Raw genomic sequence first — 13,875 nt, 5'->3', positions numbered from 1 at the left:
ATATGTAGCACAAATATAAAATTAAATATTTAATCTTGTCCCAAAGAAAATTTGCTCTGATCCTTTATGGTTATTATCATCACACATATTTCAGTTTATGTTAATCTTTTAGTTTGACCAACATGTGGAGTTATCCTGTGTAGTCTGGTGTGGCTTTAAATGCTAAAATGAAGCAACTTATCTCAATGTGAAGTTAAAATACATATTTGATTCTATAAAAAATCCACTTAAAAATATATAAATATATTGGTTTCATTTGTTAAAAAATTGTTTTCTAACAATTTGGAATGTTTTGTTTATAAAGTCCCCAAATGTTGGATTGTATTCTGTGTGCATGCATGTTACCAAATTTCAAATTCTTTGAAACATTTGTGCTTATTTGCGAGACAAAAAATAAGCACTATCAAATGAATTTTTCATACTAAGTTTTTCTATGTAGTGTTTGCCACTACAAAACTTTTTTGGGAAAAAGTTCTTTATTATTCTAAATGTTTCACCATTTTGTGCAAACAAACAAAACCCTAGTAATATTGTCTTCAACTGTCCAACAATTTTTAGCTTCTTTTTAAATTAATTATACTTTAAGTACGTTTCATTCTTTGTGTACACATTCTTAAAATTTTAAGTGAATTTGTTAGCAACAAACATTTGTTAGCAACCAAAAATTTGTTAGCAACAAACAACCAAATGTTGCAACATTAATTATACATAGTAATACTTTTACAAGTGGTTTTACAAACAATATCAGGAGTCAAATGGTTGAATGTCTTTATCTTTCTGATGTTGTTCTAGTTTCCTAAAACTTGCTTTTAAATTGATTTTTAATAAACTATTGGAGTTACATGTTTATGATCATATTACCCTAATTCAGATATTTAAAATAACATTTTCTAGTAAAATTGAAAATGTGTTTTGTGATTGTGGTGATTGTGCCTTTTTTGTTTGAAATGACAAAAATATTTAGAGTATGTCCTGACTTTGTGTATATTATTAATAATGGAAAAAGAATTCGTTTTAATTATCAGGGTTTTTTTTCCAAGGCTTATTAAATTTCAGAATAAATATTAAAGTGGAATTTCTATTATAATAACCTTTCTTTTTTATGTTGTACTTCTGTTGTAGTTAAGTTACTGTGCACATTTAGGTCTCAGCTATTGAGCTAATTTATTAGCAAGTGCTAAATATAACATTTATGGATTGCTTAACCGGTTATATTGAATGCTGCATGGTCCTAACACAGGAGAAAGGAGGATAGTACAGTATATTATGAAAGTAATTGTAATGTGTAGTGTATAATTACATATAATATGTAATTATTTCATAATAGCACCTTAAGCAAATTATTGCAAAGGTAATTAAAATGTTGTTTTTATCTGCAGTTTTAAACTTATTGAAGTACCTGTCCTTAATAATGCCTAACTTTTATTCTAAAGATAATGTGAAAAGGTAGATTAATTTTCTTCTTGGTTTTGTTTCATTTCCAGGTGGAGGTTTGGCTGTTGGAACAGTTCTTCTAATTGGTTCGTATAGCATACATACTTTGCTCTTCCCAATCAGTTTTCTGTTGTGCATAATGATTTTATGGGTTTGCCTATTCTGAAATTAAGTATTTAACACTTTACAAGACTTCAGGTAAATTATACAAGAGTTAAGGTAAATTAAAGAGGAATTGCCTTAAGTTCTAATTTAAATTAAAATGTTGATCTGAACTTGAAATGAATTAGGAAAAAATATATATGAAAATGTAGCTCTTATAATTTAAAAATATTCACAGTGCTTCGCCCTCCATTTGTTTTTAAAAAACTAAAATTAATGCCAATAGATTTTTTGGAGAATCTCAGTATTTAGATTGGGATTATTACAGTGATTCATTTGATAAGTTGATGTACACGTAAGCCCATTGTATATATCACAGATTTTTATCATAATTGTCTTCTAATTGAAAGAAAAGTAACAAACTGATAAATCACATTTTTGTTCATCTTTAAAGTTTCATTGGTTCTTACTTACATACACATACATAACCCTACTTAGCTTTTTTTTAAGTTTAGATCATAGAATCTTGGAATTGAAATAAACCTTGGCAGTTATATACTCAAAGCTCCCATTTGGCCACAAATCACTTTTCCATAATCCTTGACAGATACCAAACACCATTTGAGTACAGATTATCTAGTTTAAAGGGCTCACTACTTTACAAAGCAATGCTTTGTTATTGAAAGTGTATGATTTATTAGAAAGTTCTGTATATTAATGTTTAATTTGTATGCCTGTAACAAGTTTGTTATTCCTAGTTTTGTCCTCTGATACTTTCACATGACACTCTTAAAATATTTGAAAATAACTATTTAATCACCTCAAATCTTCCCCAAACTAAATAGACATAGTTTCTTAAACTGGTTTCACACTCCTCACTCTCCTGGTTGTTCTCATGTCGCACCTTTTGGTCTGGCATTGTCTCTCTCTTTTTTAAAAAAATTAATTAATTTATTTATTTACGGCTGCGTTGGGTCTTCGTTGCTGCATGCGGGCTTTTCTCTAGTCGTGGTGAGTGGGGGCTACTCATCGTTGTGGTGCGCGGGCCCTAGAGCGTGTGGGCTTCAGTAGTTGTGGCACATGGGCTCAGTAGTTGTGGCTCATGGGCTCAGTAGTTGTGGCTCACGGGCTCTAGAGCACAGGCTCAGTAGTTGTGGCGCACAGGCTTAGTTGCTCCGTGGCATGTGGGATCTTCCCGGACCAGGGCTCGAACCCGTGTCTCCTTCATTGGCAGGCGGATTCTTAACCATTGCGCCACCAGGGAAGTCCCTGGCATTGTCTCTTTAACTGTGCCCAGAACTGAATACAATACTCCAAATTTAGTGTGACCTATGCTTAAATTCTAGAAATGGTCATGTCAGTTGCATTTTTAAAATTTATCTTTTAGTAAGTAAAGAATGATTGAAGGAATTTTGGGAAAAAGTAATTCACAGATTTGATATAAGTATATGAATATAGAAAATATAAAAGGACATGTAGAAAAATTGGGTTGTCCTTTCAGTTCCTCACTTCCCATACCCAGGGACGATACTGTCCTGGGTTTCCCACCCAAATATTTCAACATAACTAATATACATGGGAGCATTCAGCACCTTGCTTTTTCTGCTTAATACATGTTAGAGATCAGTCCATGTGCATTCATATAGATATACCTCATTCTTCTCGACAACTGAATAGGATTTTATTGTATAGTTATGCCACAATTTACTTAAATCATTCTCTACTGATCAATTTAACTCATTATTTTCTGTTACTAACAATCCTATTGTACAAGTCTTATATATAAGGTCTGCATACACATATAAGTATATAGTATCTATAGAATAAATTCCAAGATATAGGCTTACTTGATAGAAGCATGTTAAATTGTATTAGATATTAGATTGCTCTGCCAAGAGGTTATGCTACCTTATACTTCAATCAACTGTTATAAGAATATTAGGTTACCCTTACCCTTAACAACAATGTGCATTATCAGACATTTTAATCTTTACCAGTCCAAATAGGTGAAAAGTGAAGAATGGCATTTCATGATTTCAACCTGGGACTTTTCTCTTTGATGAACAAAAATCTGGAGATTATTATAACGGTTTAAAAAATCTCCAGCTAAATTTTTATTCTTTTCTCCAGGGGAAGTATGTGTGAATGATACTAAGGATCCGATGACGACTGATAATTCATTCAAAATATGTTCATTGAACACCCAGGTGCATGCTAGATATTGGGGTTACAAATATAAATGAGTTACTCTCTTCCCTTAAGGAGGATACATAAGTAAAGTAAATAATTACAGCATAAGTTAATAGATAATATGTAATAGATAATACATAATATAATATAAACACATAATAGATGTGTTTATTATTACTATACTTTATTGTTGATTGTAGCTGTACAAGGGACTGCTCTTGACTTTTGTATATCCATCTTATAACCAGCAACTTTTGAATTGTTTATAGATTCACTTGAATTTTCTAAGTAGGCAATCATCTTCTGCAAACATTGAAAATGTTATTTCATAACAGATTTTGGTGTTTTAAAAGTGAATGCTTCCATAACAAATATAAAATAAAAATATGGAAGTGGCTTTAGAACCAGGCGGTGGGCAAGGGCTGGAAGGATTTTGAGGAACACATTAGAAAAAGCCTAAATCACTGTAAAGAGATCGTTAGTAGAACTCTGTACTTTGAGGACACTGCCAATGAGGATGAAAAGGAAGAAGGTCCATGTTAACTGAAAGCTGGAGGAAGAGGATCCTTGTTACATAGTGACAGAAAGCTTAGTGTTGATGTTGGCAGTTATGCAGAAACAACACATGACTAATGAACTTGGAGATCTCGCTAAGGAGATTTTTTGACAATATATAATAAGGAAAAACTCAAATAAGAATAACTAAAGCACAGTGACAGATTAAAAAAAAGGGTCTGCCTTTGATGAAATATCAGTTCACCAAGTATTAAACTAGGTATTCTATAACTATTTGTTGAATTAATAATTGCATAAAACAATATAACAAGTATAAAGCAAAGGCCTTGCCTTTATAGTCTGGTCTTTTCAGAAAGCTAATATTTTTAATTGTCTCATTATTATTTATGCCCAACTATCAACTTCTTCTAAGTGTATAAGATTTTTTAAAATATGTATAACTTAAGTAAACTTAGTTTTATTGTCTGTTGGCGTGTTTTCTCTAGGAAATCTTAAAATTTGGAAGCATTTTTACATTTCTTTGAAAGATTAGATTAGCAGAGGGAATCTTACCTACTAGGTTTTCTACTTTTCTCCATTTCCTGGTCAATACAGCTTGTACAACAGATAAATTCTGCCTTAAGAAATAGAGGAATAGTTCAAAATACAAACCAAATATGGAGATTTAAGGTCAGTGGTTAAGAGCTTAGGCCACTACTATACTGCTTATTACGCAAAGATTTTTTTTATTCCGCAAGTGAGAGAAAATTAAAGCCTGTAGATGATTTGCATTAATAACTTTTCACTATAGACTGTGAACATTTTAACCATTCTCTCATTTACCAAGGCAACTCTGTGTCTCAGTGTGTACATGCACATGAGTGTGGGGTAACAAGAGTAGTGGATTTACGATTTCAGAAGCAATGTAACTATGGAAACTGGAGACAGTGAGCACTGCCAGAAAACCCATGGTAGGTCTACTTTAGACCTACGGAATGCAGCAAAATAAATGAATATGAATACTTAAAAGGCCCTTCTCTGAGGAATAGATTGAAGAACTAAGGGACTCCTACATTTACTTTGAAAATCAAAGATAGAGTTTTCTTAAAACATGTTTCATCCTTCAGTACTGGAATAGGTTTTGAGATGTTTTATATTTAAATCGCTTTCTGACAGTCTGGTACACGGGTAAATATGGAACACCTGAAACGTATCAAAAGTGAAAGGATGGCATAAATATTTAAAGTTCACACAGCTTCTTTTTACATAAAGGATCTTGGTCTATATGTGGAACTATCGAGCATCAAAAAGATTTAATAGAAGTCAGTAATTGAAATACAAATTATGTGACATTTATGAAAGCATTATTTTTAATTTAATCTCTTAGGTTAATTATATAATTTTAGATCTAGAAGTAGGAGAAAAATAATATGCTTTTAAACAATTAATTACAACCAGCTATAAGTGTACTCCTGTATTAGTTACCTATTGTTGTGTGACAATATTAACATAAACGTAGTAGCTTAAAAAGAACACACATTTATCATCTCACAATTTCTGTGGGTTAGGAGTCCAGGCACAGCTAAGCTGGGTCCTCTGCAAGCGGACAGTCAAGGTGTCAGTCAGGGCTCGGTTCTCACTGAAGGTTTGGCAGAAGAAGGAAGGATCTGCTTCCAAACTCACACGGTGGTTGACAGCATTCAGTTCCTTGCTGTCAGCCAGAGGCACTCTCTCACAACCGGCATCTTGTTTCTTCAAGACCAATAAGGAAGAATGTCTCTCAACAAGACAGATATTACAGTTTTATGTAACAGAAATGATGTCCCATCACCTTTGCCATATACTTTGGGTTAAAAGCAAGTTACAGGTTCCACCCATATTCAAAGAGAAGAGATTACACAAAGACATATACCAAGAAACAGGATCATAGGGATCACCTTAGAATGTCATACTTTTCATAGATTTAATTTGTTATTATTTCATATAATAGCAAAAACCAAGCACTCCCAATATATCTCTTAAAGTATAGTATAGTATTTTCTCATCAGTTGTCTTCGAACTTTTTGAATTTGCTGAGCTATATTTTCCTTTTACAACATGTAATAAATTCTAAGCATTTTCCTTATGGTACATGACTTGGCAAACTACAACCTGCTGGCTGGTGATTTATCTGTAAAGATATTGGAATACAACAATGCTGTTATTTATTTGCACATTGTTTATGGCTTCTTTTGTGCTACAAGAGCATAGTTAAGTAGTTTCAACAGAGACTGTATGGTTCACAAGCCTGAAATATTTACTCTGACTCTTTTAAGAAAAAGCTTGCCAATTGCTGTTTTATATTATTATGTTTTGTATCCTCCTTAATTTATTTTATAGTAGTAAAACTTGTTGGAAGACTGAAATAAGACATACTGCTATCAGTACAGTTCTTTAGAAAAAACCACCTGACCTTTTGTCCTGAAACATTTAAGTGCCTACTATGTGTTTAACAGTGTTAGGCAGCATGAATCTTAGTTTTTTCCCTTGATGAACTTAAACTGGATGTTGGTTGAATGTAGAATAACTATGAACAATACATATATAATGTGAAGATGTTTGTGCAGGTGCAGGAGGCATGGAAAAGGCTTAAATTGAATCAAAATATGGGCAGAAGTTGAGGGGAGATGAAGGGAGAAAAGTTTTCACATGTAAACTGTATAAACACATGCATAAGAGCGACTACCAGCAGGGTATGCTCCTGTAATAAAGAGGCGAGAGCCCTTCTAAAGGGAGAGGGTATTAATTTAGGACTAGTCAAAGGGAAAGTTTAGCCTACTCTCCCTGAGTCTTTTGTCTCAACTACCTACTTGTAGAATTCAAATTGTGAAACTTCAGAACCCATATACCTCCTAGTTACCTTTGGTCATTGTCCAAGAATTAAGTTGTTCCAATGATCTTACCTTCTCTGTTTCTTTTATCTCCATAATACTCTGTATTTTTTTCTCTATAGACTCAATTTCCTAGTATTCCTCTCATTTCTAAACCTTTCTAGTTTGCCTTTTATAACACCTATTTCATATAAAACATACTCTAATATCTTTAAAACTTATTAAATAGTCTATTAAACTATTTAACATTTAGTGAGGATTTACTGTGTGCTGGGCATCATGCTAAGCCCTTGATGTATGTTTTATCATTTAATTTTATAACAATCAGCTGAGAATATCTATATTTTACAGAAGATGAAATTGAAATTTTGAGAGAAGCCAAGTAACTTGCCCAGGGTCACACACCTAGTAGCTGAGATTCACAATCAAGTTTCTTTGACAGTAAATCATCATTTTATACTAAAACCTGATAACTCATCTTAAAAATTCTTTCTGAAGTGAGATTTATATCTTGGGCTATTCCTCCTCCTCTACCATCTCATTGCTGCCTATACTGACGTCCTAGTTATTTATGTCATTTATTATAGACTATCATGATCTTCAGCCTAAAGAAGGCATTGAATGTTGGTCAACAAGCTTTTGTATAACTCTAATCACCTCCTTTTCATTCTCAGTAACCTCAGTGGCCTTTTAAACTCTCTGGTCCTCAAACATCAGACAATACCACTTTCTCCCTCATTTTCTGGAATGACTTATTTCACACAGAAGAAAGAGTCTCATCATAAACAACTTCCCACCGTCAAACCTGAAAACATAGCTCTATCCACAAATGGAAAGATGTGTTATACCTTCTCCTGTTTCAGAATCATCCTTTCACCTGTACTTTATATCTTTTTCTTGAATTTTATTTTATTTTTTATACAGCAGGTTCTTATTAGTTATCTATTTTATACATATTAGTGTATATATGTCAGTCCCAATCTCCCAATTCAATTAGCTCTAGCAGTTTTCTGGTGGCATCTTTAGGATTCTATATGTATAGTATCATGTCGTCTGCAAACAGTGACAGTTTTACTTCTTCTTTTCCAATTTGTATTCTTTTTATTTCTTTTTCTTCTCTGATTGCCGTGGCTAAGACTTCCAAAACTATGTTGAATAATAGTGGCGAGAGTGGACATCCTTGTCTTGCTCCTGAACTTAGAGGAAATGCTTTCAGCTTTTCACTATTGAGAATGATGTTTGCTGTGGGTTTGTCATATATGGCCTTTATTATGTTGAGGTAGGTTCCCTCTATGCCTACCTTCTGGAGAGTTTTTATCATAATGGGGGTTGAATTTTGTCAAAAGCTTTTTCTGCATCTACTGAGATGATCATATGGTTTTTATTCTTCAATTTGTTAATATGGTGTATCACATTGATTGATTTGTGTATGTTGAAGAATCCTTGCATCCCTGGGATAAATCCCACTTGATCATGGTGTATGATCCTTTTAATGTGTTGTTGGATTCTGTTTGGATTCTGTTTGCTAGTATTCTGTTGAGGATTTTTGCATTTATATTCATCAGTGATATTGGTCTGTAATTTTCTTTTGTTGTAATATCTTTGTCTGGTTTTGGTATCAGGGTGATGGTGGCCCTGTAGAATGAGTTTGGGAGTGTTGCTTCCTCTGCAATTTTTTGGAAGAGTTTGAGAAAGATAGGTGTTAGCTCTTCTCTAAATGTTCGATAGAATTCACCAGTGAAGCCATCTGGTCCTGGACTTTTGTTTGTTGGAAGATTTTTAATCACAGTTTCAGTTACATTACATGTGATTGGTTTGTTCATATTTTCTGTTTCTTCCTGGTTCAGTCTTGGAAGGTTATACCTTTCTAAGAATTTGTCCATTTCATACAGATTGTCCATTTTATTGGCATAGAGTTGCTTGTAGTATCTCTTAGGATGCTTTGTATTTCTGCAGTGTCTGTTGTAACTTCTCCTTTTTCATTTCTAATTTTATTAATTTGAGGCCTATCCCTCTTTTTCTTGATGAGTCTGGCTAAAGGTTTATCAATTTTGTTTATCTTCTCAAAGAACAAGCTTTTAGTTTTATTGATCTTTGCTATTGTTTTCTTTGTTCCTATTTCATTTATTTCTGCTTTGATCCTTATGATTTCTTTCCTTCTACTAACTTTGGGTTTTGTTCTTCTTTCTCTAGTTCCTGTAGGTGTAAGGTTAGATTATTTGAACTTTTTCTTGTTTCTTGAGGTAGGCTTGTATTGCTATAAACTTCCCTCTTGGAACTGCTTTTGCTGGATCCCATAGGTTTTGGATCATCGTGTTTTCATTGTCATTTGTCTCTAGGTATTTTCTGATTTCCTCTTTGATTTCCTCAGTGATATCTTGGTTATTTAGTAACGTATTTTTTAGCCTCCATGTGTTTGTGTTTTTAACGTTTTTCTCCCTGTAATTGATTTCTAATCTCATAGCGTTGTGGTCAGAAAAGATGCTTGATATGATTTCTATTTTCTTACTGAGGCTATTTTATGTATAATAGTTTGTATCTGCTAGTCCCAAAGTCCTAATTTATCCCTGCCCCCTCTTTCCCCTTTGGTACCATAAGTTTGTTTTCTATGTCTGTGAGTCTGTTTCTGTTCTGTAAATTAGTTCATTTGTATCATATTTTAGATTCCACATATAAGTGATATCATGATATTTATCTTTCTCTTTCTGACTTACTTCATTTAGTATGATAATCTCTAGGTCCATCCCTCTTGCTGCAAATGGCATTATTTCATTGTTTGTTATAGCTGAATAGTATTCAATAGTATATCTATACTACATCTTCTTTATCCATTCATCTGTTGATGGACATTTAGGTTGCTTCCATGTCTTGGCTATCGTAAATAATGCTGCTGTGAACATAGGGGTGCATCTTTTTGAATTGAGAGTTTTCTCCTGAAATATGTCCAGGAGTGGGATTGCTGGATCATATGGCAACTCTATTTTTAGTTTTTAAGGAACCTCCATACTGTTTTCCATAGTGGCTGTACTGATTTACATTCCCACCAATAGTGTAGGAGAGTCCCCTTTTCTCCACACCCTCTCCACCATTTATTATTTGTAGGCTTTTTAATGATGGCCATTCTGACCAGTGTGAGGTTATTACCTCATTGTATTTTTGATGCACATTTCTCTAGTAATTAGCAAAGTTGAGCATCTTTTCGTGTGCCTATTGGCCATCTGTATGTCTTTGGAGAAATGTCTATTTAGGTCTTCTGCCCATTTTTTGATTGGTTTGTTTGGTTTTTTGTTGTTGTATGAGCTGTTTGTATATTTTGGAAATTAAGCCCTTGTCAGGCACATTGTTTACAAATATTTTCTCCCACTCTATAGTGTGATCACTCTCATTTTGTTTATCGTTTCCTTTTCTGTGCAAAAGCTTGTAAGTTTGATTAGGTCCCATTTGTTTATTTTTGCTTTTATTTCTGTTGCCTTGGGAAACTGGCCTAAGAAAATGCTGGTATGATTTATGTCAGAGAATGTTTTGCCTATGTTCTGTTCTAGGAGTCTTATGGTGTCATGTCTTATATTTAAGTCTTTAAGCCATTTTGAATTTATTTTTGTGTATGGCGTGAGGAAGTTTTCTAACTTCATTGGTTTACATGGGGCTATCCAGCTTTCCCAGCACTGCTTGCTGAAGAGACTGTCTTTTCTCCATTGTATAGTCTTGCCTCCTTTGTTGAAAATTAAATGACTGTAGGTATGTGGGCTTATTTCTGAGCTTTCTATTCTATTCCATTGAATCATGTGTCTGTTTTTGTGACAATACCATGGTGTTTTGATTACTATAGTTTTATAGTATTGTCTGAAGTCTGGGAGGGTTGTGCCTCCAGCTTTGTTCTTTTTCCTCAGGATTGCTTTGGCAATTCTGGGTCTTTTATGGTTCCATATAAATTTTAGGAATATTTGTTCTCATTCTGTGAAAAATGTCATGGGTAATTTGATAGGGATCGTATTAAATCTGTAGATTACTTTGGGTAATATGACCATTTTAACAATATTAATTCTTCCAATTCAAGAAAATGGTTTATCTTTCCATTTCTTTGAATCATCTTTAATTTCCTTTATCAATGTTTTATAGTTCTCAGCGTATAGGTCTTTCACCTCCTTGGTCAGGTTTATTCCTAAGTTTTGTTTTTGTTTGTTTGTTTGTTTGTTTGTTTTTATGTAATTTAAAAAGAGATTGCTTTTTACTTTCCTTTTCTGATATTTCATTGTTCGTGTAAAGAAATGCAACAGATTTCTGTATGTTGATCTTGTATCCTGCTACCTTCTCAGGCTTCTTCCTTCTTGATCTCAGCAGCAATTGATGTAGTTAATCACTCTTTCCTTGAAGTACTCCCTTTCTTTGGATTCTGTTATAATATTCTGTTCTGGTTTTCCTTCTACCCCTCTGCTCATGTTTTCTTAGACTCCTTTGGCTCTACTTAAAATACTAACATCATATTCCCTCTTCTAGTGCTGTATACTCTTCCCTGGGAGGTCTCAGTCCCTGCCATAACTAGAATGATCAGGAAAAACCTCATCTTATAAAAGTAATCAGTAATCTCTAGGCATTGCTACATATGTAGGGTACACAGAGAAATGAGGAGATCATATTCAACTTCCTATTCAACATTTTCTCTTGAATATCTTACACACACCTCAAAATCAGTATGTCTAGAGCTAAATTCACAGTCTGTCCTTATCTCCAATTCTACCCCATTCCTCTAAATCTGTCCCTCTTTCTCTCATCCCTGGATTATTCAACCTACCAAGTGACACATGCTGGAGACCTGAGTGATGTACTTGTCTCTCACACTCCACACACCCATTAATCATTAAATGCTGAAAGTTTTCAACCTTTTAAATATGTATTTAAAAACTCTGTCTACGTCTCTCCATTACTGCTGCCACAACCCTAATTCAAACCATAATCAACAACTCTCACTGAAATTATTATAACAGCTTCTTAAGTTGTCTCCAGTGTTCCCTTGCTTCAGTCCTTTTTCATACTGTAGCCTGAGTGAAATTTATATTATGAAAATCTGATCATGATCCTTGCTTAGGACATTTTTGTGCTCTCTATTGATCTTAACATAAGGTGCAAGCTCCTTAATTTGGGCTCTAAGGCCTTTACTGGTTTGCTTCTGATTCACCTTAGCCTTATCTCTTCTCATCTTCTCACCTCCTTCCTCAAGCTTTGTGTTTATCACCCTAAGCTTTTAATTCCATCAAAGTACCATTCTCTCACCTCTCTACAGGACTTTTCTTAAGTTCTTTCTTGCTGCATTTTTTTCTTCTCTTTTCCTAACCCCTAATCATCTTTTAGGTCTCCACTTAAATATCTTTTCCAGAAAGTCATCCTTAACTGTTGCTTTCCTTCTCCTCATGCCCAATTAGTAGTATTCCTCTTATATAAATACTTCTGTAGTATTCTTTATTTACCTTCTCATGACACTTATACTTTATTGAAAAACCCTGATCACATATTTTATTCAGTAGACTGACTGACTGTAAGCTCTGTGATCATGGGAACAATATAGGGATACAGTGAATGAATGAATGCATGAATAAATGAATGATATGAAAGCCTGGCTAAAAACAATTTATAGTGGTTAGGAATATGTAATCATGGAGTATTCTGAGCAATGAAGAGATACTATGAAAGAGGCACTGCAGGAATAATGTCAAAAACTTGAAGTGATAAAAATACTCATTGCCCTAATCTAAACATGAGGTGATGTTTGTTGCTGTGCTTTTAAGACTTTAATCATAAATTTACTATCAAATTTTGATAGGATAAAAACACAAACTAACTTTTCTATTTCTACATTTCATTATGTATATTAGATTCTAAATGTTTAACTAGCTTTGCTTAGACTGCTGTGATTTGAAATATCATTTCCCTATATTTTCCCTCTTTTAACAGAACCCTCACAAGAGTGGTGGTTTCTACTTCTGTGCCATATAATGTGTAGGAAATGAGGGAGAGATGGGAGGTAGTATGATCCCACGATTTTTGGCTGGAGAAAGTTTGGAGTTAGTACCATTAGGTGAAGTCAGGAAAGGAGGAGAATGAGCAGATATTGAGGTAGAGTAATGAATTCAGCTTAAACACAATGAATTTTCTGTTCCAAGTAGTTCTACCTAGTAGACAGTTGGATATTTGGGTATTAAGTTTAGGCTAGAGAAAAATATTCGGGATTCCTCAATGTTATTTAACTAATGTTTTATTCAATGTATGTTTTAGTTGAAGTCATAGGCATGTATTAGAATGCCCAAGTTTATAGACCCTTGTGGATCCAGAGATGGAATTTTAGGGGGTTTCTTAATTCCCTCAAATTACATGCAAATTTGTGTAGGACTGTGTATATTTTTAGACCAGCATATAAAACTTATATCAGCTTCTTAAGAGTGACCTTAGACTCCAAAAAAGACTCAGTACAACTAGAGTAAAAAGAAAAACAGGTCAAAATCTAAAGCCTAGGCACATCAGTGTTTAAGGTATAGATAATGGAAAAATAAGCCCAGGAAAGAGGTTAAGACCATAGCTTCTGGAATCAGACTTTCTAGATTCAAATAATGGCTCTGCTATTTACTAGCTGTATCACCATAGGCAAGCTGCTTACATTCTCTGTAGTTTCCTTACCTATAAGACAGAGATTAATAACATTTGTAAGGTTATTATAAGGATTAAATGAGCTAATGCATGAGATGTGTGTTGCACCATGTTTAGCATATAGTTAATGGTCAATAAATCACTT

General features: G+C 33.7%; 1 protein-coding gene across 2 annotated transcripts in view; it reads left to right on the top strand.

The window, feature by feature from the left end:
* Positions 1 to 13,875, top strand: part of ELP4 (elongator acetyltransferase complex subunit 4) — a 239,663-nt gene that overhangs the window by 5,796 nt on the left and 219,992 nt on the right. For both annotated transcript variants that reach the window (XM_059070394.2, XM_067038061.1), the window contains exon 2: positions 1,485 to 1,520. In XM_059070394.2, coding sequence (XP_058926377.1) covers positions 1,485 to 1,520 — 36 coding nt within the window. The remainder of the gene's footprint in view (positions 1 to 1,484; positions 1,521 to 13,875) is intronic.

The sequence above is a fragment of the Kogia breviceps genome, chromosome 7 (genome assembly GCF_026419965.1).
Source record: "Kogia breviceps isolate mKogBre1 chromosome 7, mKogBre1 haplotype 1, whole genome shotgun sequence".
In the NCBI taxonomy this organism is placed as follows: domain Eukaryota; kingdom Metazoa; phylum Chordata; class Mammalia; order Artiodactyla; family Physeteridae; genus Kogia; species Kogia breviceps.
This window is presented reverse-complemented; position numbering and strand designations above follow the sequence as displayed.